Source organism: Rhinolophus sinicus, chromosome 15 (assembly GCF_057876585.1).
Source record: "Rhinolophus sinicus isolate RSI-liver-muscle chromosome 15, RSI-T2T, whole genome shotgun sequence".
Lineage (NCBI taxonomy): Eukaryota > Metazoa > Chordata > Mammalia > Chiroptera > Rhinolophidae > Rhinolophus > Rhinolophus sinicus.
The window spans coordinates 59,595,640-59,618,168 of NC_142515.1; the positions used below are offsets into that span (position 1 = coordinate 59,595,640).

General features: G+C 38.9%; 1 protein-coding gene across 9 annotated transcripts in view; it reads left to right on the forward strand.

Annotated features, from left to right (window-relative positions):
• CCSER2 (coiled-coil serine rich protein 2) overlaps positions 1-22,529 on the forward strand; it is a 170,402-nt gene that overhangs the window by 66,241 nt on the left and 81,632 nt on the right. For 4 of the 9 annotated variants that reach the window (XM_019755556.2, XM_019755554.2, XM_074339719.2 and 1 more), the window contains 2 exons: positions 7,212-7,302; positions 19,155-19,317. In XM_019755556.2, the coding sequence (XP_019611115.2) occupies positions 7,212-7,302; positions 19,155-19,317 (254 nt within the window). Of the gene's footprint in view, positions 1-7,211; positions 7,303-18,336; positions 18,477-18,536; positions 18,658-19,154; positions 19,318-22,529 lie in introns of those variants that run through there. The other 5 variants (XM_019755559.3, XM_019755557.2, XM_074339721.1 and 2 more) reach the window with 3 other exon arrangements.

The following is a 22,529-nucleotide window of genomic DNA, read 5'->3' on the forward strand; positions in this document are numbered from 1 at the left end:
TGGAACCAGAGACCTAGGTTTCAGACTGGAAACAAGGTCTGCAGTCTTCAAGTCTGCAGTCAAGTTGTGAGGGGCATATGGAAAGGCCAGTCTTATTGATGATTGGAATGCTAACTGTACAACAACTCCAGGATATGGTTTAGCAGTTTCTGATGAAATTAAACATGTACTCAGTATATCGCCCAGCAATCTCACTCCTCTCTATTTACTTTAGAGAAATGAAAGCTTATTCACACAAAAACCTGTACATGAATGCTTGCAGTAGCTTTATTTAAAGTAGCTAAAATTTGGAAAAACCAAAATGTCTTTCAATGAGTAAATGGGTACACAAACTGGTACTTTTTATTACTACTCAGCAGTAAAAAGTAATGAATTATTGATATATTCAGTGACTTAGATGAATCTTAAAGACATTCTCCTAAGTGAAATAAGCCAGTCCCAAAAGGTTAGATAATGTGTGACTCCATTTATGTTACATTATTAAAGACAAAACTATAGTTATAGACAACAGAACATTGTTTGCCAGGGATTATGTGTGGGTAGAGGGTGTGACTATAACTGGTTAGTACAAGGCAGTTTTTTTGAGTGAAGACACGTCTGTGTCCTGATTGTATTGATGTTTATACAAATTTGTTTTAAAATCCATAAACTGTATACCAAAAGAAAAATTAATTTTATTACATAATAATTAAAACAAACTGGTGATTGTGCCATTCATTTGTCTAAAACATTTAGGCTTTCTCCTCCAGTTTATTAGTGAAAGAGAAACTCATTGAAAGAAGCATTGGCCCACCATTTACATTATTTGAAGGGGACAGCATTCCCAGAGGCCAAGGGAATTCTGTGACAATTCTACCAATATGTACTAAGAGTTTTAATTCCAGTGAGGCTTGTGGGAGCCTTTGGAAGCCAGTGAGTTTACAGATTTAGGTTTACATTGTCATACACCCAGCTCATGGTTGTGCTACATGGCCTCCCAACTAAAACAGGTGTGTGTGTGCATGTTCGTTTCCAGTCAGAGGAGGAAAGAACAACAAACATGGAGCAGAAAGTCTTTCCCATGGTAACCAGTCTCCATACTACATGACTTCCTTTCTTCCTGTCATAATGCAGTTCCTAGCCTGTGGAGATGACTTGTGAAGAAAAATTAGATTAATTTTTTTACTTCTCTCTTTTCCTGGACCCTTACTGAATGGGTTAATCTTATCTCTGGTATAGCTCTTCTCAAAATTTGATACTGGAGAAACGTAGACCTTCTATAAAGATGACTATGATAAAGATTGTGTAATACAGATATTAGAATCCAGTCTTCTCACTCTGCACTGTCTCTCTTGTCAAACTCACTATTCAGTATCTTTCAGTTGCCATCTATGGTGGTGACTTTCACACCTCAAATCTCTTCGCTCAATTCCATACCCCTGTATATTCAATTATCTGCTGGACATGTCTCCTTGAAGATGCAGCAGGCATTCGGAAATTATCAGGTTTTAAAATTGTATATTAATTCTTTCATCTCCTACCAGATCTGGGCTTCTTTTTTTTATACTTTTATTTCAGTGAATAGGAATCCATCTATTTTCAAGCCAGGAACCAAGGAGTCCATTCATGGCTACTTTCTTACTTCTCAGTTAACTTGGATTCTATAGATCCTAACTCCTTTGTATGTTTCATAACTGCTTATTCTTCGTTCTCATTGACATTGATTAACATCAGGCTACGATCATAAGTCACATGATTTCTGCAATAGCCACAAAACTGATTTTTCTTTCCCACTTAAATCCATCCTCTACACTGCAGTCAGAATATTTCTTTAGTGGAAATTTCAATTTGTCATTTCTTAAAACTCCTCAGTCATACTCTTTGTCATTGAAGTAGAGTTCATATTCTTTAATAATGTAGAACTGTTTATCTCTTCCCCTTACACACTGTGTCTGTGTATTGTCTTAGCTTGGGCTACTATAACAAAGTAGCTTACACAATAGACATTTACTTCTCACAGTTCTGAAGGCTGGAAGTCCAAGATCAAGATGTTGGCAGATTCAGTTCCTGGTGAGGGCTCTCTTCCTGACTTGCAGACAGCTTCCTTCTCACTGTATCCTTTATGTGGCAGGGGGCGAGAGAGTGTGTGCTCTGGTCTCTTTCCCTTATAAGAATACTAATCCCATCATGGGGTCCTCACTTACCATCATGATCTTGTCTAAACCTAATTACCTCCCAAAGGCCCTACTTCCAGATACCCTCATATTGGGGGTTAGGGCATCAACAGATGAACTTGGTGGGGTGGGGTGGTGCAAACATCAGTCCGTAGTAAGTGTTAATGAGCTACTTGCAGTTATGTGAATAGAGCAGGTCAGCAAACTATATCCTGTAAGCCACATCTGACTGACTACCTGTTTTTTTCACAGCCTGCGAACTATATTTTTTTACATTTCAAGTGGTTATACTTTAAATGGTTATTATATACAAGTAAATACGTACACAATATACATGATTTTGTCTGTAGGCCTGAAAAGTCTAAAGTATTTACTTCCTGTCCTTTAAAAAAGTTTTGCAAACCCCTGGGATGGGTTAAGTTTTTTGCTTCCTTGCCCTTAATGATATTGTCCATGCAGAAAGTACTCTCCTCTTTCATGTTCTAGAGGCCACATATGGTTTCTCTTTCAGTTGTCTCTGACTTGGCTTTTACGTAGGTTGTTTTAGGTTGTCTCTAACTTGTCAAACTTAGATATCCATCCAATGTGCACTTATGGCACTCGAGCAATTACCATACTGTAAAGGAACTGTTTCAGGGAGAAAGTAGCCTTGTAGGGTTGTTGTTGTGACTTTATTAAATTAACATTTGTTAAATAGAACTCCGGGCTGTTGGATGGTGAACCCCAATTCAACAGTAGACCACAAGGGAAATTGAAATAGAGAAGTTTATTACTCATAGATCCTGGGAAAAGTCCACGACACACCTCTGGGGGCCATGTGGGAAGGTACACAGCATGCCTCAAAGGGCCGTACTGGTGCAGAGAGAGTGGTAGGATGGGGGGCACGTGCCTTCATTAGCGTTGGTGGCTGGGGTGTTTGGGGTTCCTGGGCTAAGGCTGTGTGGGTCAATTTATCAAAAACAGCTGGGTTTCCGTAGGCTCCCCAGGGGTCTTCTCCAAGCAGTGCCCAAGGGAGGGTCCGGGGGAGACTGTCGCTCACACTGGCTGCTGGGGAAGCTGTATCAGGAACTCCCATTTGCCTGTGACTCCAGGGCCGTTATGGCACATACACTCATGTGACGGGCTAGTTTGGGTTCAAGGCCCCTCCAGGCTGCTTGACCATACAAAATGGATGCCAAGGCAGCAGTATCATCGAGTAATTTATTTAAACTCTTGACAAAGATAAGGATTGTCTTTTTTACATGAGTATATCCTGTGCTCAGAATTGTATCTTGGTTTTTATCTGTGTTGAATTACTGAAATTGTATCTTATGGTTGCCACATGAAGGGGCAGTGTCAACTCCCCTCCTCCAAAATTTGTTTGAATGCCAAGACCAGTGGTGCCACACCAGTGGTACTAAGAGAGTGTGAAAAGATGTATTACTCACATACTGAGATGTTTCTGGGGAGAGCAGAGTAGGTACCAAAACCAGGCCAGAATGGCTTGAGTGAAGGCGGGAGGAACAGGTAGCTCTGGTTTTTATTGTGGTTAAGGATGGGCTGGGTTCAGGGTTCCCAGGAGCCGGCTATGTTTGTGTGATTTGGACTTGCCTGTTGATGCCAAGGGAGGTAGACTTTTTCCAACATGAAGTTTTGCTTGTTATAAACGCACTATGTCCTTATTATAGAAAAAGCAGAAAAAATATAAAGAGCATAAGCACATACTAGCTCATGTAGGGAAAATTGTAACAGTTCTTTGGGTTACCATCATCTAGATAGTTGAATGTATTTTTTAGCATGAAAGGTGAAGTCATGGAACGCATATGTAATCTGCTTCTCCTCCCACTCCCATTTTACAGAGCTCTTTCCATGTTACTGAATACATTTCTGAAACTTCATATACTGTAATGATTTATTGATGAGTGTTAACTTGAGGCATAAAAATGGAGGGTTTTCCCTCCCTTTCTCCCTGTAACTATTGCTAATTATGCTTCCCTTCCTTTTCCACTGGGCTTTCTTTAGTAACTTTTCAAAGTGATGTTATAATTATACCATCACTTTTACGTTCATTAGAACAGGCTCGTTCCCATTCTTTAAGACTGTTTTTTTAAACCTTTCATTTTAAAATGAAACCCACAGAAAATTGCACAAAACAAATGTAGAGTTTAGTTATTAGAAGTTGAGCACCTTTTGCGCAGTGGTGGCAGTGCTCCTTTTGCTGATCGGTAAGTCTCAGCCAGCCCTGCTTTGGACAGAAAATGATGTCCTGTTATCGTTGATTCTTTGCTGTGTCCTTAGTTGTCAAATCTGGCTTGGGGCACTCAGCATCATCTTGTTTCACACATACTCATGCATACACAGTCATATGTTTTTGTAGAGCATATGATTTGTGGGGCAAAAGGGGGGGGTAAATTTATGAAAGTCCGTGCTTATTGCGCAAAATGAGAAAATACAGTTACTCTAAATGAAAAAAGAAGGAAAAAACCCTTAATCCTAAAATATAAAGTTACAAAAAAGTTGGTGTGCATATTATACAATGTTTTTTTTTGGTGTTTTTTTTTTTTTTCCCCATAAAATGGGTAATTCTGTACTGAATTTGTAGTGTTAGAGACCTTTTTCCCCCCTTCGGTTAACATCTAGTCCTTTCCAGTTGAAGAAATTTATTTTTTTTGTTTAAGATGAAAAACATTTTGTGTTCATACTGATACTTCCCACTTACATTCACAAATGTAGAATTTTTATTTAATTTCATTGTTCTTTACATTTTAGTTTACTTATCCTAACATGAGAATCCATTTTACAAAAAACACCAATACAACTCCTTTCATTTATACCCATGTATACAAAACCGTCTTAGAGTAATAACTGTACTACCATCCATATTACAATTACTGAAAATAGTTTGAGGATTTTTCCCTCACTTGAAATAGTTTCTCTGTAAGTGTTATGCCAACAACTTGATACACAGTTAGATTCATTTGTTTCAATTTACTTTTGACTTACAAAGGTTCATTGAAACATTATTTTTAAGAGCAAAGCATTAGAAACAACCCAGTCTGTTTTTCCCCCAATTAACATCTTTCCATGTCTATAGATATATTTTTATTATATTTTTTTTACTAACAATACGGTTATATGACTATTCCATTATTTCTGTTTAACCATTTTTCTAGTGTTGGGCACTTAGGTTGTTTCTACTTTTTTGTCATTCTGAACAATGCTGCAATAACCATACTTGTACATACAGTTTCTGCATTTGTTTATCTCTAAGGCATAAATCCTTAGGAAGGAAAATTTACCTTTAAAAGGAAAGTTTTAGCTAAAATTTGACAAATTGGACTCCAGAAAGTTTATATGAATTTAATACTATCTGGAGTATAGATGAGTACTAGATTTCTCTCAATCGTGATAAATCAGCATTAGTGTTAGCATTCTTTCCTACATCATATTTATTGGTTATTTTTTATATTTATTTTGTGAACTGTCCATTACGGCCTTTGCCAGTTTTTTTCATGTTCATCTGTTTTCTTGATTTTTGTTAGGAAGACTGTATTAAGGATAGTAAATCTTTCATGATCAAAAGAGGTTATATGAAATAAATACCTTTCTTGTGCCAAGGTTAGATAATTACCCATAGTTTTTTTTGTTTTTTAGTTTTTTAATAATTACAGTTATTCCAGTTATTTAGTTCTCAATGGATCCTGGAACGAAAGCCCAGCAACACAAACTTGAAAAGATTTGGATAGAGTACCTGACATAGGGAACATTTCTAATTTTCTTCAGATTATCTGTAATGATGTAGATATACCCTTTCTATGAGTTTTTGTTTTTTTGTTTTTGTTTTTAAAGATTTTATTGGGGAAGGGGAACAGGACTTTATTGGGGAACAGTGTGTACTTCCAGGTCTTTTTCCAGGTCAAGTTATTGTCTGTTCAATCTTAGCTGTGGAGGGTGCAGCTCAGCTCTAGGTCCAGTTGCCTTTGTTGGTTGCAGGGGGCACAGCCCACCATCCCCTGCGGGAGTAGAAGAGTTGAACCAGCAACCTTGTGGTTGAGAGCCCACTGGCCCATGTGGGAATTGAACCGGCAGCCTTCGGCATTAGGAGCACGGAGCCACTGTGCTGGCCCCTCTATAAGAATTTTTAAAGGCCATAATCTAAGTTGTTTTTGTGAATTTGGGATCTTCTTATATATACTAAGGAATGGTCATACAGTATTGGATCAGTTCTTAAGTTGGAAGGATCCACGACTAGTGGGCTGTAAGTCAAACTGAGTTTTCCTTAAACTTAGTTTTTGCTTATTTAGTTATTTAGACTTTAGAACAAGAGTCTTTGAAAGCAAAATACTACTTTTCTAAGGACAGATGATAGCTAGCAAGGTTGCAAATAGAACACAAGAGGGGCTGCTTATACCAGTTTGACAGTTCCAGTTCTATTATAGAAAATAATGACTTAAGGCAAACCAAGGAGTTGGTAGTGGTGCTGAAGGCAGTAGTAGGCAGGTTTGGCATAAGAAAGGAGTGGAATAATCACATATTTAAAAGCTTATTTTGTTATTTTTGCATATGTTGCCTAATCCCTAGAGATAATAAAACACAACCTCCCACACCAAATACGAATAAATTTTGGGAGATACGTTACTAATTTTGATTATTCATGTTGTCAGGGAAGTTGTTAAATGCGTGGACTTAGGTGATAGACCACTTGTGTTCATATTCTATGTTGGCCAGGTGTTTAGGCTCTCTGTGCGTTAATTTTGTCACCTAGAATATGGGAATTGCATTAGTCATGAAATCATAGGGTTGTGTTAAAGGTTAAATAAATGATATTTGTAACATGCTTAGAACACTATCTTGCAGATAGTGAGCACGGTGTAAGTTTTTCAAAATAGAATCTGGTGGGGAGGACGACTAGGAGAAGGATGTTACAAATAGCTTAATCAGGTAAACCAGTTCAATCTTTTCTTTTTGTTTTAGAAAATTGAGTGAATTCAGATTATCATGCAGTCATGTTTTCACAACTCATGATAATATACATCCTTGAGCGAGATTATAACATTTTTTTATCGCTTTTGTTTACAGGATATTCTGAATAATCTTGAATCGTGTGACCTTGAGGATGATGACCTTATGCTTGATGTGGATCTGCCTGAGGACGCACCTCTTGAAAATGGTAAGTGGGGACATACTGAACCTCCAGAGGCACATAGTTAAGCCACTTGGCTATAGCCAATTTGATATTTGTTATTTACAGATTTCCCAATGTCAATCTGAAAAGGAAGCCTTTTCAGACTTAGAATCAATCTTCAGAGATGTTAAATAGGTTCATTGTAAATTTATTAAGTGTTTAAAACCTGATTTTGTATGTCTTAGATATAATTTCTGCATGATGCAATAATTTTATATACCTATACCATGAAGTAAGTGGTAGATAGGATTTGACCTTTTTTTCCTGTATACATACCCAATTTTTCCTCCCATTATTTCATTTTAATTCTAAGAAATGCATTTAGAGAAACAAATAAAATGATTTATGAAACATCAGTAAGTATCATTAAATTGAAAAAAAATTTAAGATCAATTCTGGGAAAATGGTGATCTTCTAAATGAATCATTCTACCCTTTTTTTTTAACCTCTTCCCCTTAACCTTTCCCCCTTTTAAAATTTTTCAATTACAGTTGATATACGGTATTATTTTATATTAATTTTAGGTGTACAGCATTGTAGTTAGAAATTTATATAATTTAAGAAGTGATCGCCCTGGTTGGTACTAGTCTAGGACCCACCTGGCACTATACATAGTTATTGCCACATTATTGACTATGTTCCCTGTGCTGTACTTTACATCCCCATGACTGTTTTATGACTACCAATTTGTATTTCTTAATGCCTTCACCTTTTTCACCCTTCCCCTCCAAACCCCTCACATCTTTTACCCTGATAAATCTAATCTAAATTTGATAATCTATACATAGTTATTACAATATTATTGACTGTATTCCTTATACTATACCCTACATCCCCATGAATACTTTGTGACAACCAATTTCTACTTCTTAATCCCTTTCCCTTTTTCACCAGCCCTCAAACCCCCTCCTGTCTGGCAACCATCAAAATATTCTCTGTATTTATGAGTTTGTTTCTGTTTTGTTTGCTTGTTTATTTTGTTCTTTAGATTCCACATATCAGTGAAATTACATTGTATCTGTATTACACTCCACTCAGCACAATACTCCCCAGGTCTATGCATGCCAATGCAGATGGCAAGAGCCCATTTCCTTCTCTGGCCAACTCATATTCCATTGTGTATATGTATCACCTCTTCTTTATCCATTCATTCATCGACAGACACCAGGCTGCCTCCACATCTTGGCCATTGTAAACAATGCTGCACTGAACATATGGATGCACATGTCCCCTCAAAATAGCATTTTGTTTTTTCGGTTTTTTTTTTTTTCAGATAAATACTAAGAAGTGGGATTACTGGGTCCTTCTTTGTCTTCTCTTATAGCCTTTGTTTTAAAGTCTATTTTGTCTGGTGTAAGTATTGCTACTCCAGCTTTTCTTTTTTCATTTCCACTTTCATGAAATATCTTTTTCCATCCCTTTACTTTCATTTTGTATGTGTCTTTCAACCTGAATGAGTCTCTTGTAGGCAGCATATGTAAGGGCCTTGTTTTCTTATCTATTCAGCCACCCTATCTTGATTGGAGCATTTAATCCATTTACGTTTAAAGTAATTTTTGATAGATATGTAGTTATTGCCATATAGTAATTATAATAATAATAGTTTTTATTATTGTTATAATAATTATATAATAATAATAATTATTATTATTACTTGTCTTAAAGAAATCTCTCTAACATTCCTTGTAATTCTGGTTTGGTGTTGATCAGCTTCTTTAGCTTTTTCTTGTCTGGGAAATTCTTTTATCTTTCCTTCGATTCTAAATGATAGCTTTGCTGGGTACAGTAGTCTTCGTTGTAGGTCCTTGCTTTTCATCACTTTGAATATTTCCTGCCAATCCCTTCTGGCCTGTAAAGTTTCTGTTGAGAAATCAGCTGACAATCTTATGGGAGCTCCCTTTTAGATAACTAACTGCTTTTGTCTTGCTGCTTTTAAGATACTTTCTTTGTCTGTAACCATTGGCCTTTTAATAGTGAGGTGTCTTGGTGTGAACCTCTTTGAGTTCATCTTGTTTGGGACTCTTCGTGTTTCCTGGGCTTGTATATTTATTTTCTTTGTCTCGCTAGGGAAGTTTTGCACTATTATTTCTTCAAATAGGTTTTTAATTCCTTGCTCGCTCTCTTCTCCTTCTGGTACCCTTGTGATGCGAATGTTGACACAGTTGATGTTGTCCCAGAGGCCCCTTAAACTATCCTCATGTTTTTTTATTCTTTTTTTCTTTTTGCTATTCTGATTGGGTGTGTTCTCTATCTTATCTTCTGCATCACTGATTCGATGCTCTGCTTCGTCTAATTTATTGTTGAGTCCCTCTAAAATAGTCTTCATTTCAGTTACTGCATTCTTTATTTTTGAGTGGTTCTTTTTTTATGTTTCCCATGTCTTTGTTGAAATTCTCCCTGAGATCATTGAGCATCCTTATAACCAGTGTTTTGAACTCCATGTATGGGAGATTGCTTGTCTCCATTTTGTTTAGTTCTTTTTCTGGAGCTTTGTTCTGTTCTTTTATTTGGGACATGTTTCTTTGTCTCCCCGTTTTGGCTGCTTACCTATATTTGTTTCTAAGTACTAGGTAGACCTGCTCTGTCTCCCAGTCTTAGTAGAACGGCCTTATGGTAGTAGGTTTGCTGTAGGGCCCAGAGTACAATTTTCCTGGTCACCTGAGCCAGGTACTTAAGGTGCGTCTCTTGTGTGGGTTGTGTGTGCCCTTCTGTTGTAGTTGAGCCTTGGTTGCTGCTTTCACATTAGTGGGAGGGATTGACCCTCAGGCTGATTGGTTGTGAGGACTGGCTGTGACTACAGTGCAGGAGCTGTTGTGTAGGGGCTAATCCTTCATAGCAGGGTTCGCTTTAGCAGGGCTCTGGTGCCTGCCCAGTCTGTCCTTTGGGTGTGTCACCCTTTGAGGTGGCTGGGTGATGCTCCGGCTGCGTCTGAAGCTGTTCACTGGGCGTGCCAGTCCCAGGACCTCCTGGGAGGGGCCCCACCGAAAGCCAAGTTCAGCCTCAGCCTGTCCCCTACCCAGGACCACCTGGCATGACCCACAAAGCAGTCCTCAGATGGCTATGCTCGGATTGGAGTTGCCTTGAGAGGCCAAGCTGCAAACCAAGGCCAGCTGTCACTATGCCAGACACATGGCTGCTCAACCAGATGTATGGGACATACTGAAGTCAGATGCTGCTCTTTTGGCTTTTGTGAATCTTTGAGAAATTTTGGGAATGTCTGCAACATGAGCCAAGACAAGCCGTTTATACAAAATAGCCACTATAAGTTGCTTGGCTGTGCCCAAAGTTGGTTGGGGTGGGGTCTCAGGGAATCAAGGCTAACGAATGGTTTAGCCAGGTCGATTCAGACTGAGATATGGTGGCCCCCTGCTTCTGCTTGCATGCCAGGAGTGGGGGAGGGTCCTACAAAGAAACAATTGTTTCTGCTAGCCTTTCTGTCCGGGAGAAAGCTTCCCGTTCAGCCCTCACCCTAAAGCCAGACAACTCAGTTCCTCCCTGTGTGTCCCTGGTGCCTTTTGAGCTTGTAACCCAGCGCTGGAGCTCAAAGTGAGTGAGTCCATGCACGGGCCCTTTAAGAGGAGTGCCTGGGAGTGCAGCCACCTCTGACTCACTCTGCCACAATCTCCACTGGTTTTCATAGCTAGGAGTTATGGGGACTTCAGTCCTCAGCACTGAGACCCTGGGCCGGGGATCCTGTTGTGGGGTTGGGCCTCTTCACTCTTGCAGGGGGGCCTCCACAGCAGAGTTATCCCTCCTGATTTTTAATGGTCACATATGGGTGTGGAAGCAACCTGTTCCGCATCTCTGCCCCTCCCACCTGTCTCAAACCGGCTTCTTCTGTATGTCCTTAGTTTTAGGGCTTCCGTTCAACTAGACTTCAGGCGATTCTAAATCATATGGTGGTGGTTCTGTAATTTTGATGTGGTCATGAGAGGAGGTGAGCACAGTGTTTACCTGCTCTGCCATCTTGATTATATCCTCATTCAACCCTTTTTTACTTCCAAATCCTTTCTGTCTTCCTGTGCAGATCCCAGTGACTGCTGTAGCGGAGCTTTAAATAATCCATATGTAAGAGGGCCTGGGTGCTCTTCCCCCACCGACACAGCATTTATAGGCTTTTCTATCTTAGGGACTGATCCAGAACCAGAGACCAGCCTAGGAAAGCCCCTGGGACAAGGGTTGTAATGGGGATCTTCTTCGGAAGAGGAATGGCTCCAGAGACCTGTAGATTCCCTGTTAGTCAACATTTTCCTGGTCTTGGGCCTCCTAGGGACCAGGGGTGAAGTGAAAACTGTGGTGAAGTCCTTTTTATATGTGATGCCAGAAAATGCAAGGATATTTCACAGAGAGTAGGTGTGTGTTTTTAGTGCGTCATTGAGGTCCTAGGAATGTGTTGCTGCTCACATTTGTCATATTGATCAGGCTTTTTTTTTTTACACTGCCAGGGTGCCCTGTAACAATCAATCTCAAAATCATGGTGACTTTCAAAATAGGCATTTATTTTTCTCATTCTTGGGTCTGTGGGTAAACCTGGACAGTTTAGGCTGTGCGACTGAATTCAGGTCTACTTGTTTCTTCATTTGGAGACCAGGACTACTTGGAGCAGGTTGTTCTGGTGACAGATGGCAGAAGGACAGTAGGGTGATCAGAAGCATGCACGTAATGTCTCTGAAAGTCTTCACTTAGAGCCAGCACACTTAATTCTACAGCAGTGGGGCTGGGAGGTCCACTGTGTTCACGCAGATGCCCTGCAGCAGAGCACGTTGGATATTTCTATTAACGAGAGTGAAGAACTGAGAACAATAGCTGCTCTGCCCCTGGGGTAGAGACTGTTACACCTTCTGTGGTTCTGCTGTCACTTGGGAGGCTCTAGCAACCAGAGCTGAGTTCTAGTCAACTGCGAAAGAAAAATCACAGTCAACACCCAGGAAGAAAAACAGGGAAAACCACAGAACTCCCAGGATTAGAGAGGCCCAAGGAGGTAATAACGAGAGCACTTAGGGAGAGTTAATTGCACTGTAATGCTTTCTGGAGCCATAAAAGAGTTCCCCACAGAACACTTCAGTAGATGACAGAAAGCAGAGCTGCTGTTGAAATCTGATTAGTGGTCTATACGATCAAGTAGAAAAATATTGTGGAACACAGAGGAAAAACATAAAGCATCGATAATTATAAGTGAAATAATAATGAGTCTTCATGGTCCAGGAAATTTAATGTGACGTTTTAAGGGCTGGTAGTGAGGAATGAGGAATTTACCTTGTTGGAATAAATTACATCCTAACTAATGCATTTTACTTAGAATTATAACCACTCTCTTTAGAGGAAATCTTACACCATTTCTGAGCTAAAACAGGAGGTGGAGAGATGGAATTGGTCTTAGAGCCTGCGTCATCTTGAGAGCACAGCAAAAAGTTATCCACATATTAGATAAAAGTAGAATCACAGGGAAATTTAAAGTCTTTGAGGTCTTTGTTGGGGACTTGTGAAAAGTTTGAGGGTACTACTGAGGTATATCACGTATGTTACAGATTTTCCTAGAATGAAAACAAGTATTGACTATTTTGAGCTAATGGACACTGAAGAAAGCAGATCGTGGATCTAAAGTATGTTACCTTTAGAGGCACCAAAAGAGAAACTATTATTGAGGTTTGGTTCTGCTGGAAAGTAGGGAATGGCTCATCTCTTTATATCTCTGACGTCCTGCATGACTCTGTCCCCACCTGTTGAGCGTTTTGGTTGGGATGGCAATGTTACAAGGACGGGTGCAAGGTTTAAGGAGACTTCTAATATTCTTTTGACTATTGGTTCTAGTTCTCTTTAGATTGTGGTTTTTGAGGCTATTATTGCAAATTTGGGTGGAGTTTTTAGATGGCTCCTTCTGGATCTTGATGGGTTCAGCTCACTAATTCTGCCAAAATCAGTAGAATTTTTGACAATACAAAGAATGGCACCTCATTGAGATCTTAAATTTGGACACAAGTTTGCTATGACTTCATTATGAATAGGGGACTCTTATGTGATTTCAACGGAGAGGCCATGAGGAAAACATTTGTCTGGCATTGTCTTTGTGTAGTAAATAATTACCATGAAGCCAGCATGTGTGGTAGCACAGAGGTGGAAAGAATGTTTGTTGGACAAATATTTTTGGGACAATTAATGGCTAGGATTTGGGAGCTGTTTGAGTGTTATTGGAGATGACCACACTGAGTGAGTGGTTTGGTGACAGTGAGGGGGCGGTTATGCAACAGCAGGATTTAAGGTTGATATTGTAACGCCTGTATCAATAAAACATGTTCAAGGCTGTCCTTTACTACTTAGAGAAATTTATCTTTGACTTTAAGGGTAAAACCAGAAATTGAGTGCTTGATTTCTCCCTCAGAACACTTTAATCACCCACTTTCTTTTTTCTCTTTTATTTCTTAATGCAATAGAAGACATTTGTTTTTTGAATGCCCTGCTATTTGTAGCATCTATGGATGTGTTAAGAGATTCCTTCTTCCAATGTTTAATTCACTGGTGGAGGCATCTCGTTGTTATATGTGAAGGACATCATTTTATTCTGAGTCTTATTCTGTCTTTTTTTAAGGCTCTTTCCAAGCACTGGAAGTCTGGCAATGAGGCTATTTGCGGTATTTCTACCCTAAAATCTTTCACAGAAAGTGAGGAGAAAGGGTCACATCTCTTTCAGAATCTACTCTTGAATGTTCTCTAGTGGTGTTAGTCTATCCTTGAAGTCTGCAGTGAATTTATCTTTTCTTTTCTTAAAAATAAACAACTGGATTAGAGCCCAGTATGTGTTCATAGAAAAAGACTTTGTGACAGCTTCTGAAAGGCCTTTTTTAACCTCTCTTCATTTCATGTGCATTTGAGTTCAGGACACATTACCCCAAAATATTGTGCCCTGGCAAATTGAATATTTTAAGCTGAAGGAATTTTAAAAAATGGCAGAAGCAGGAGAGTCACTCTGACGTCCCCCTGCCCCCTTTTCCCCCGAAGCGGGTCATAAAACCCTCCAGTGAGTCGCCCTCCCTATATATCCTCGTCTCTGAAGACAGAGGGACACCAAGAAGAATCATACCAGGTCATGCTAAGTTTCCCCTAGTTTACTACAGTCACCTCATTCTCTTTAATCTGTCACATTCCTCCATAACTGTGCATTCTTCAGCAAAAATAGCATGAAAACACTCAAGTCTATAGGTTCTTTGGGTCTTCATTTCCTTATGAAGGCCCCATTACATGTATTATATTATATGTATACTTAGATGCTTTTCTCCTCTTAATCTGTTGTGTGAGTTTAATTTTCAGACCCTAAAAGGGTTGAGAAAAACGTTTTCCTCCTCTACACAATCACGGGTTCCTAAGTTACTTTTAGGTTCTTCGCACTTGACCTTTTCTATCCTAGTGTTTGCTCCTGGAGTTCCCTCTAATGTATGAACTAGCTGGTATAGTTCTGGCGACTCTGGGTCATCAATTCCTAACAATATTCCAAATTCCTTGGCAAATTGCTCCCAGTCTTGTTTAGACCTTAGAAAGTATGTAGCAATCAATGGCTCTCAGCTCAGAATGAGACACCAGGTCTTAAAATCAACTCTAATGGGTTTTCCCTCTTCTGAAGCAGGTTTAATTTTAAGAGGTATTGAACTTTCTAGGTTTCTGGCCAGCTTTGGGGGGAGGGGAACAGGTCAAAGGGAGAGATTGGGCAGAGAGAAACTGAGAAGCATAGAATGAGGGAAGAGGAATAAAAGGAGAAAGGACTTCAGGTTTGAGTTGCAATTTGGGAGGATGTGAAAAATAAATTGTTTTTAATTCTTTTATACTTTTCTTTTACCTTGGTCAAGGAGTCTCTTAAGGAAGCAATTTTGGAAACTGAATTAATTTTGGTAGACCGTTGGGTATTTGAGATTTGTTCTAAAGTGTTTTCTAAATGAATAATTTTGTTACAGCAAAAGCATAGTTGTATTGCTTTATTCTCTTGTTCAGGAATTTCTAATAGTCACTCATTTCCTGTAGATTAAAGCCTAGCATTTGGCACTTTCATAGTATAATACTCAGGTTTATAAAATTTCCATAGTGTATACCTTCTTACATGTGCTGTTTCCTCTGCTAACTTTGATTTTCAACTTTTATGTGTTGAAAAAGATGTCTATTTACTTACAGAATCCCACCTCAAACCAAGTTACGGTGCCTACTAAAATGCCCTTATTTCATGTTATTTTTCCTAAGGCCACATTTTTGCTAAACTTTTTGTTGTACTATAGTCAGTCATGAGGTTCGTAGTGTTGTCCCTGACCACTTTCCAATTCCTATATTTTCTTCTGGAAATTTATTTTTATATTTCTCAGTACTAATTGTGTTTAGTAATAACAAGGTTTATTTTTCATTTGTTTGTTTTGTTTTTTAACACAAGGTTTTCTTCTCTCAAGCCAAATTTCAGTTAAAAGCTTTTTTGATCAGATTTGTAAAACCTAATGCAAAACACATTTTTTCCAGGCTCTGTGATGTGTAATTTCTTCCCACTGTCTTCATTGCCAATTGTTAGTCACAGGTGTCATCCGTTACCTGCTTAGGACAAGTTACCAGAGAAATCTTCTCGGTAGCCCTTGGTGTCTTATTTTGTTCCTTTATCAAATCAGAAGAAGGGGTACAATGTGTGTTAGACACAGGCATCCCCACATCCCATATGTCGTGTGGGAGACCCTGCTCGCTGCGCCATTTGTCATGCGGGAGACCCTGCTCGCTGCGCCATTTGTCACGCAGGGCGGCCTGCGGGGTCTCTGCTCCCGCTCCCCATACAAGAACGCAGGATATGGTGAGGCCAAAAAGGAACACCCACAGAGCCATAGGTAGGGGAGTCATACCACTATACTCTCTCTGGCGGCATTATACTCTCACTGGAGGCTGGATCCACACTGTCCGCAAACCGCCATCCACGCTTGCCAGCCCAGCCGCCATCTTCTTGCTAGCCCCCATTCTTTTCTCTCTCTTCTGCTAGCGTAGCCACAGCAGTTATATTGTGGCCAATGGCTCACTGGTTACAGCTGACGGCCAACTAGCCACAGCTGATGGCCATGCAATCACAGTTGGCCATTTACTACCTGAGCCAGCACCTGTCTATGTGAGGCCGAGAGCCTGGAAACTGCTTTCTGGGGCTCTGCCCCCACACCATACCTTTCAGTTAACTTCTCCTCTCCTTAGGGTAGAAATCCTGGTATTAGCTCTCTGTCTCCTCTCATAAAACAAAAACAAAACAAAACAAAAAAACTACATACTAAAATCCGCTGCCTTTTATTTTATGTCTGGAGCTGGAAACCTCCTTCAGAAGGCCTTTGTCTCTAGTCCTAACGTCACAGTGAGGGCCACATCTTGAGTGTTGTTGGTTTGGATCAGTGTGCTGGGTTAAAACTTTTTCAAACTGGGGTGCTGTTAGGTTCGCCCCATCATTCCCGATGGTATGACACATTCAGAGGGATTTATGTCCTTTCTTAGTCTTCTTTGCCTGTTCCTTCGTTGGCTCTGGAAGCTGGTTTTGATTTAGCTCCATCTTGTAATTTTATTGCTTTTCATTTTCTTTTCGATATTATTTCTTTAATTCTGTCAGAGAACGCTTACTCTGTTCTCAAAAACCATCGCTAATGTTATTTCACATTATTTTCTTAGAAGTGTTTTAAAATATGTAGCCACATGATTGATGGAAGCCTCAGGTAGGCGTATAAGCAGGACCCTCTCTGCAGAGTATTGGAGCGGACGTGTCTCTCAGAAGGTAGCCCCATCTGTTTCTACCAGTAGTCTTTTGTGGTCCTGCAAATGTTTGTTTCTAGTGCTTATTTGCCATTTTGCCCATATTCGAGTTCATATTTCAATAAAGGTGCTTTAATGTGAGGGCTGTGCCAACAACCATAGCACACACAAAAGCAGCACTCTAATTTCTGCGTTGTAATTTCCCTCAGTATCCAACCCCCTCTCCTGGCCTGTTTGCCTGATTTGTTTGCTTCTTGTTGCTCTCTGTGCAGTGTTGATGATATCCTAATTATGGATCAGTTTCTTATTATAACAGAATTTCTTGTTTGAGGAGTGGGTAGAATTTTGTCTGCCTGAGTTAAGAAAAAATGAATTCAGAACATTTAAAAGTAATTACAGATTATCCCTCAGCTATAAGAGTTGCTTAAACTAAAGTAACATTTTAATGTCTTGTAGAAATACTTAAGGAACTTAACCAAATCTATGTGTATAATACAAATGTGAACTTAAAGCAGTTTAAGCCTTCGTTGGGTTGTTTTTTATTTTCTTTTACAATCTCATTTTCTACTCATGATTTTCTTTTTTCAGCATAACAGTCACCATGCCTTTATGTATCTAACGGCCAGGTTTTCTATAACTAAACTTTAAAAAATAGATCTTAATTTATCTCAATAAGATGACAAGAAATTGTTCGAAATAATTTCAAACGTAAGACTTTTTAAACATTTTTGCATTGCAAAATTAAAAAAAAACACTATAAAACAGTTTTCCCTAAAATTGATTTCTCTAATGAATTTAAACAAAATTTCAATACCTTTTAAAACCTTATTTAAATGGTTATACATTTAGAAGAAATGTATTATAGTGAGTCTAGTATATATGAGAATTGAATATCCATACTTTTCATCATCTTTTCTTTGGAATGAGGAAGTTTTTTCTGTGTTTTTGTTTGTTTGTTTTTAATCTGGTATGCTGTAATGAAAGGCTCTCCACATTTCAAATTCAGATTTTAGGTTAAGTGAAAACAATCATTTAAATAATGTTTTTCAATTGGGGATTGCACTGATTGCTAAAGCTTTTTTTATCACAAGGAATTCTCAACATTGCAGGATTTGAACTTTCTCATGTAATAATTCTCAGACTAGAGAAACCTTCCCAGTTCCTGGCTTGGGTTAGTGTTGAGTTGTATTTTTAGTAACAGTCCTAACTCAGTAGCTATGTAAGCAGTGAGCGAAGATGGAGTCACAGGGTGAACTGGGCGTGCTTCCCACAGGGAGGGCTGGGAGCCGCAGGAAGGAAGGCCTGTTTGTCAGTGCCTAGTGTGCAACTATGTCTGAGTAGGCAGCAGGCGACACAATGTCTCCCTTGTACAAAGTAACTCTCTTAGCCAGTGCTCAGATATGTGAGGACAAAGTGTTTGGGTAAGTGAAGGAGAAGCTTGGGGTGTTTCAAAGAGATTCTTTTCGAGTTTTTGTGGCATTTGTATTTCAGGGAGTGTACTATTTGTTGCTGCAAAGTACTGGCTTTGTTTTCAGTGGCATTTTAGACTTTTTGAACAAGCTCTACTGCAGGCAGATTTGAAGCGTCTTACTTTCTAAAACTGTGAGCTTAATTTAAAAATATATGATTTGTTTGTGATAAAAAGTTAATTGTGCTTCATGAAGTCTGGGAAAATTAATTGTGACATTCATTTCGAGGAATGAATTCTCCACTAGACTTAAAATCTTTTTCTTGTTTTCATTCTGAAGTCAGAACCAACTAGTGATAATGATGAAAACCACTGTGAAACTGATGACTGGTGTTTAAAATGTAGAATGTTGATTTCAAATATAATTTGCTTGTTTTAGAACAGTGGAACCGTTGATAAAGTTTTGTAATTTACTTAAGTTCGAATAATATAACTTCAGTTTTTAACCAACAGAACTGGTTATTTTTCTTTTGGAAATCTTGATCTTTTTTGATGAGCTAACATAAACGACTGGTATTTTTTAGAATATTACTTTTATATTTTCAGCAGCATTTAATTATCAAATTATATAGATAGTTAACTTTTTAGAGTGTGTACACGTTCATAATGTTTTATTTTTGAATCTGTTTAGTGGAATGTGACAATATGAACCGTTTTGATCGATCAGACAGAAATGTCCGGCAGTCTCAGGAAGGATTTTGGAAAAGGCCATCCCAGAGGTGGAGTGGGCAGGACCATTATCACCTCAGCCATCCTGACCACTATCATAACCATGGGAAAAGTGACTTGAGCAGGTGAGTCTGATTTTCTATCTTCTGATTCATTTTGAGTTATAATTTTTCCCTTGCTTCCTTAAAACCATTTTTGGGGTCTGGTTTTTAGAGACACCAAAAACATAGTGCAAGTTTCATGTCGTCCTAATTGGAATAATATGTCTAATTTTTTTCTTTGGCCCAAGTCTTTTTTCATTAACTTTATCATAAATATAAATATTTATTTATGTCTGCTATTTGGACTTTGAGTTTTGATGTTCTTTTTCCAGTTCTCATTTAGGAATGATTAAAGGTTGACTTTGTTAAATGTTATTTTTTAAGTAATGTGTAAAATTAGTGTCAAGTGATTTGTCTTCTTTTGCTTATATAATAAATTGAAAATTTAAAATTCTTCGAGTACTATTAGAAACAAAAGAATGAACTGTACAATGCTAGAATTCTTTTCCTTTTTGAAATGTAGTATAGTGTTTAATTTGATCAGTCCTTATGTGTAATGTGGCTAAGATCAAACCCTGGCCTGGCACAAATTAGCTTTGTGAACTTAGATAATGTATTTAACCCCTCTCTACTTCATTTACCGTCTGTAGACGTAGCTTATATTTCCTTCTCACCGTTTGAGGATCGGGGATAAACGTGCCTGGAGCCATATCTGTGTTACAGTAGGCCCCCAGTGGTAGTTGTTAATTTTTTCCTTTTCACTCTCATCTTGTTCTACTGGGGATTTGAGGTCATTTTGGAGCCAACTTACAATACAGATAATAAAATTTGGATAAAGAAATAATGGAAGGGAAACATTGCCCCATATAGTTCTTGCAGTAAGAAAAAAAAGTGGCTCTAGGATTATTTGCAACAAAAGCAAAGAACAAAACTTGATCCATTACAAGAGTTACAGTGTGCTTAAGATAAATGACATGTTTCTCCTGAATTGATTAGCTTTTATGAGACAGAAACCTGTAAGAGGTTGCTTTGTATGCATTCTTATAAGGGAAATACCTGTGATACTGTGGACAGATGTCAGGCAGCTTTCCAAAGTAGAAATAATGACAGATTCCTTAAGTCTGTTTCTTACTTATGTTCTTTAATGCAAGCTACAGGGAATTCTAGTCCAAGTGAGAAAAGGTGGTTTTACAGTGGTTCATAAAAAGATGATGTCCAGCTAAAGATCCTTCTGTTGATATAATTTGATGCAAAGATAAAATTGAGGAAATCTAAAAGAATGCATTCAATACATACCTTCCAGGTATTATTTTAGCTGTTCTGCTTCTCATATCCGGGCTTTTGATAAGGAATGGACGTCAGAGAGTTGGTATTATCAGACAAAAATCTGATGTAAAGATCATCTTCATTGCTTATGATAAAGATTATGCTTCCCTCATCTTTGATGGTTGGTTTATAAAAAGGTAAATTTAAGGCTAATTTAGACATCTAAAACGTGAATCCTTGCTTATACTTCAAATAAGATCTTTTTCATCCATTTCACAAATACTCATTGAGAACCTATGTGTTGAACTCTGCTCAATTCTTAAGCCGGGAAGAATTTACACATCGTGTGAGAGGTGAAAGTTGTGGATTGATAACAGCTTCTTGGAGCATTGTTTTGAGGAAAATTAAAGGAATTACACAGTGCCTGAGCTCAGTTGGAATCATTGCAGTTATCTATTAGGTAGAAGATGATCCCATAGGAATATGAGTAGCGGATACTTCCTTCTGTCAGGATGCTGAGTCTGGGAGAGACATGCATGTAGACTGTTATAACACAGTCTTAACTGCAGTGCAGTGAGGACGGGGGCCTCAGTACGGTGATGGCTGCAGGACACTAGGTGCATGTGGCAAGTGGCTTTGTCTGGGGTAGTGGTGTATAAGGAAGTTACTCTTGACCTGAAAAGCATGACTGGAGAGATTGCAGAGCAGTGGTTTCTGTAGGAGAAGGATGAGTATTCATTCAGATGGAAAAAAAGTAGCCATGGGCAAAGAAAGCCTTTATGGGATGGTGTGGCATTTATAGTTGGATTGCTAGGTCATTTCCGGGGAAAAAATAGGTGTGATTTCTAACTCTAGATAGCAAAACTATGCATTTTAAGATAAAGGGTGGCGAACTTCAGCTTAAAGTGAGATTATTAATCAGACTGTCCAAGATGGAGTGGATTTACCTGGAGGTAGTAATCTCTGTCCCTGGGAATGATTGAGGTTGATTAACTGTCAGAAAAGTTAAGCAACAGTTTCTAAAAACTATATTCCTGGATATCAATAGGTATAGAAAACAGAGATTCTCTGATCAAATGAGTGTAGGAATGACAAGTTCAAGTTAAATGGATTTTTTTAAAATAGCAGACTCCCCAGTGCCTTAATATATAAATATAGTATTAATGATTTTACAAAAGGTGGTGAAAGAATATGTAACCATTTCCCAAACCATATGACCACAAATCTCACCTGCACAGTGTGTTTTGAGGGACTAGTGATTGGTGGATCTTCCACACTGGTAATTCTCAGTGAGGAGCGAGAAATAAATGTACTGCATTCTGGGGGTTTCTAATCAGACTCATTTAGCACAGAACTTCCCAACAAGTGGGCTGAGGCATACCAATTTGTCATGAAGAGTTATAGGTTAACCAGTTTATAGATCCCCTCAGGCTTTGGGGTGGCTGTGTGGGGTTTGGGACATCTCGACCCCCTAGAGTCAGTTATGGGGATGAGAGAGAGAAACCTCACTCAAGAGAAGCCTTACTCCGGCATACCTTCAAACTATCCTTCTCTCTGTATGCCTTGATTGTAAAAGGTATAGCTGCACTGACCCCAGGGCCTTTTTAATATGACATGGGTGAAAGTCCCTCTTCCCATTCTGTGATGTCTGGAGTGCTGGTTCCCTTTCCTATCTGTCCTTCAATTCCTGTCTGTCATTGTCAGAGTTAATTAAAGGATTATGTCTTACCCATAACTCAGGGTACTGGTGGTTCAGAACCAGTGAGCTACTTCCTCTACACAGATTCTCCTGAATTTAGATGGGGTTGTGTCCTGGTAAACTCATCGTAAGTTGCAAATATTGTAAGTTGAAAATGCATTTAATCCACCTAACCTACCGAACATCATAGCTTAGCCTGGTCCACCTTAAACTTGCTCCGAACACTGATATTAGCCTACAGTTGGGCAAAGTCTTCTCACACCGTGAATACACTGTGGGTACTCGTTGTTTACCCTCGTGATTGCGTGGCTGACTGGGAGCTCAGGCTGCC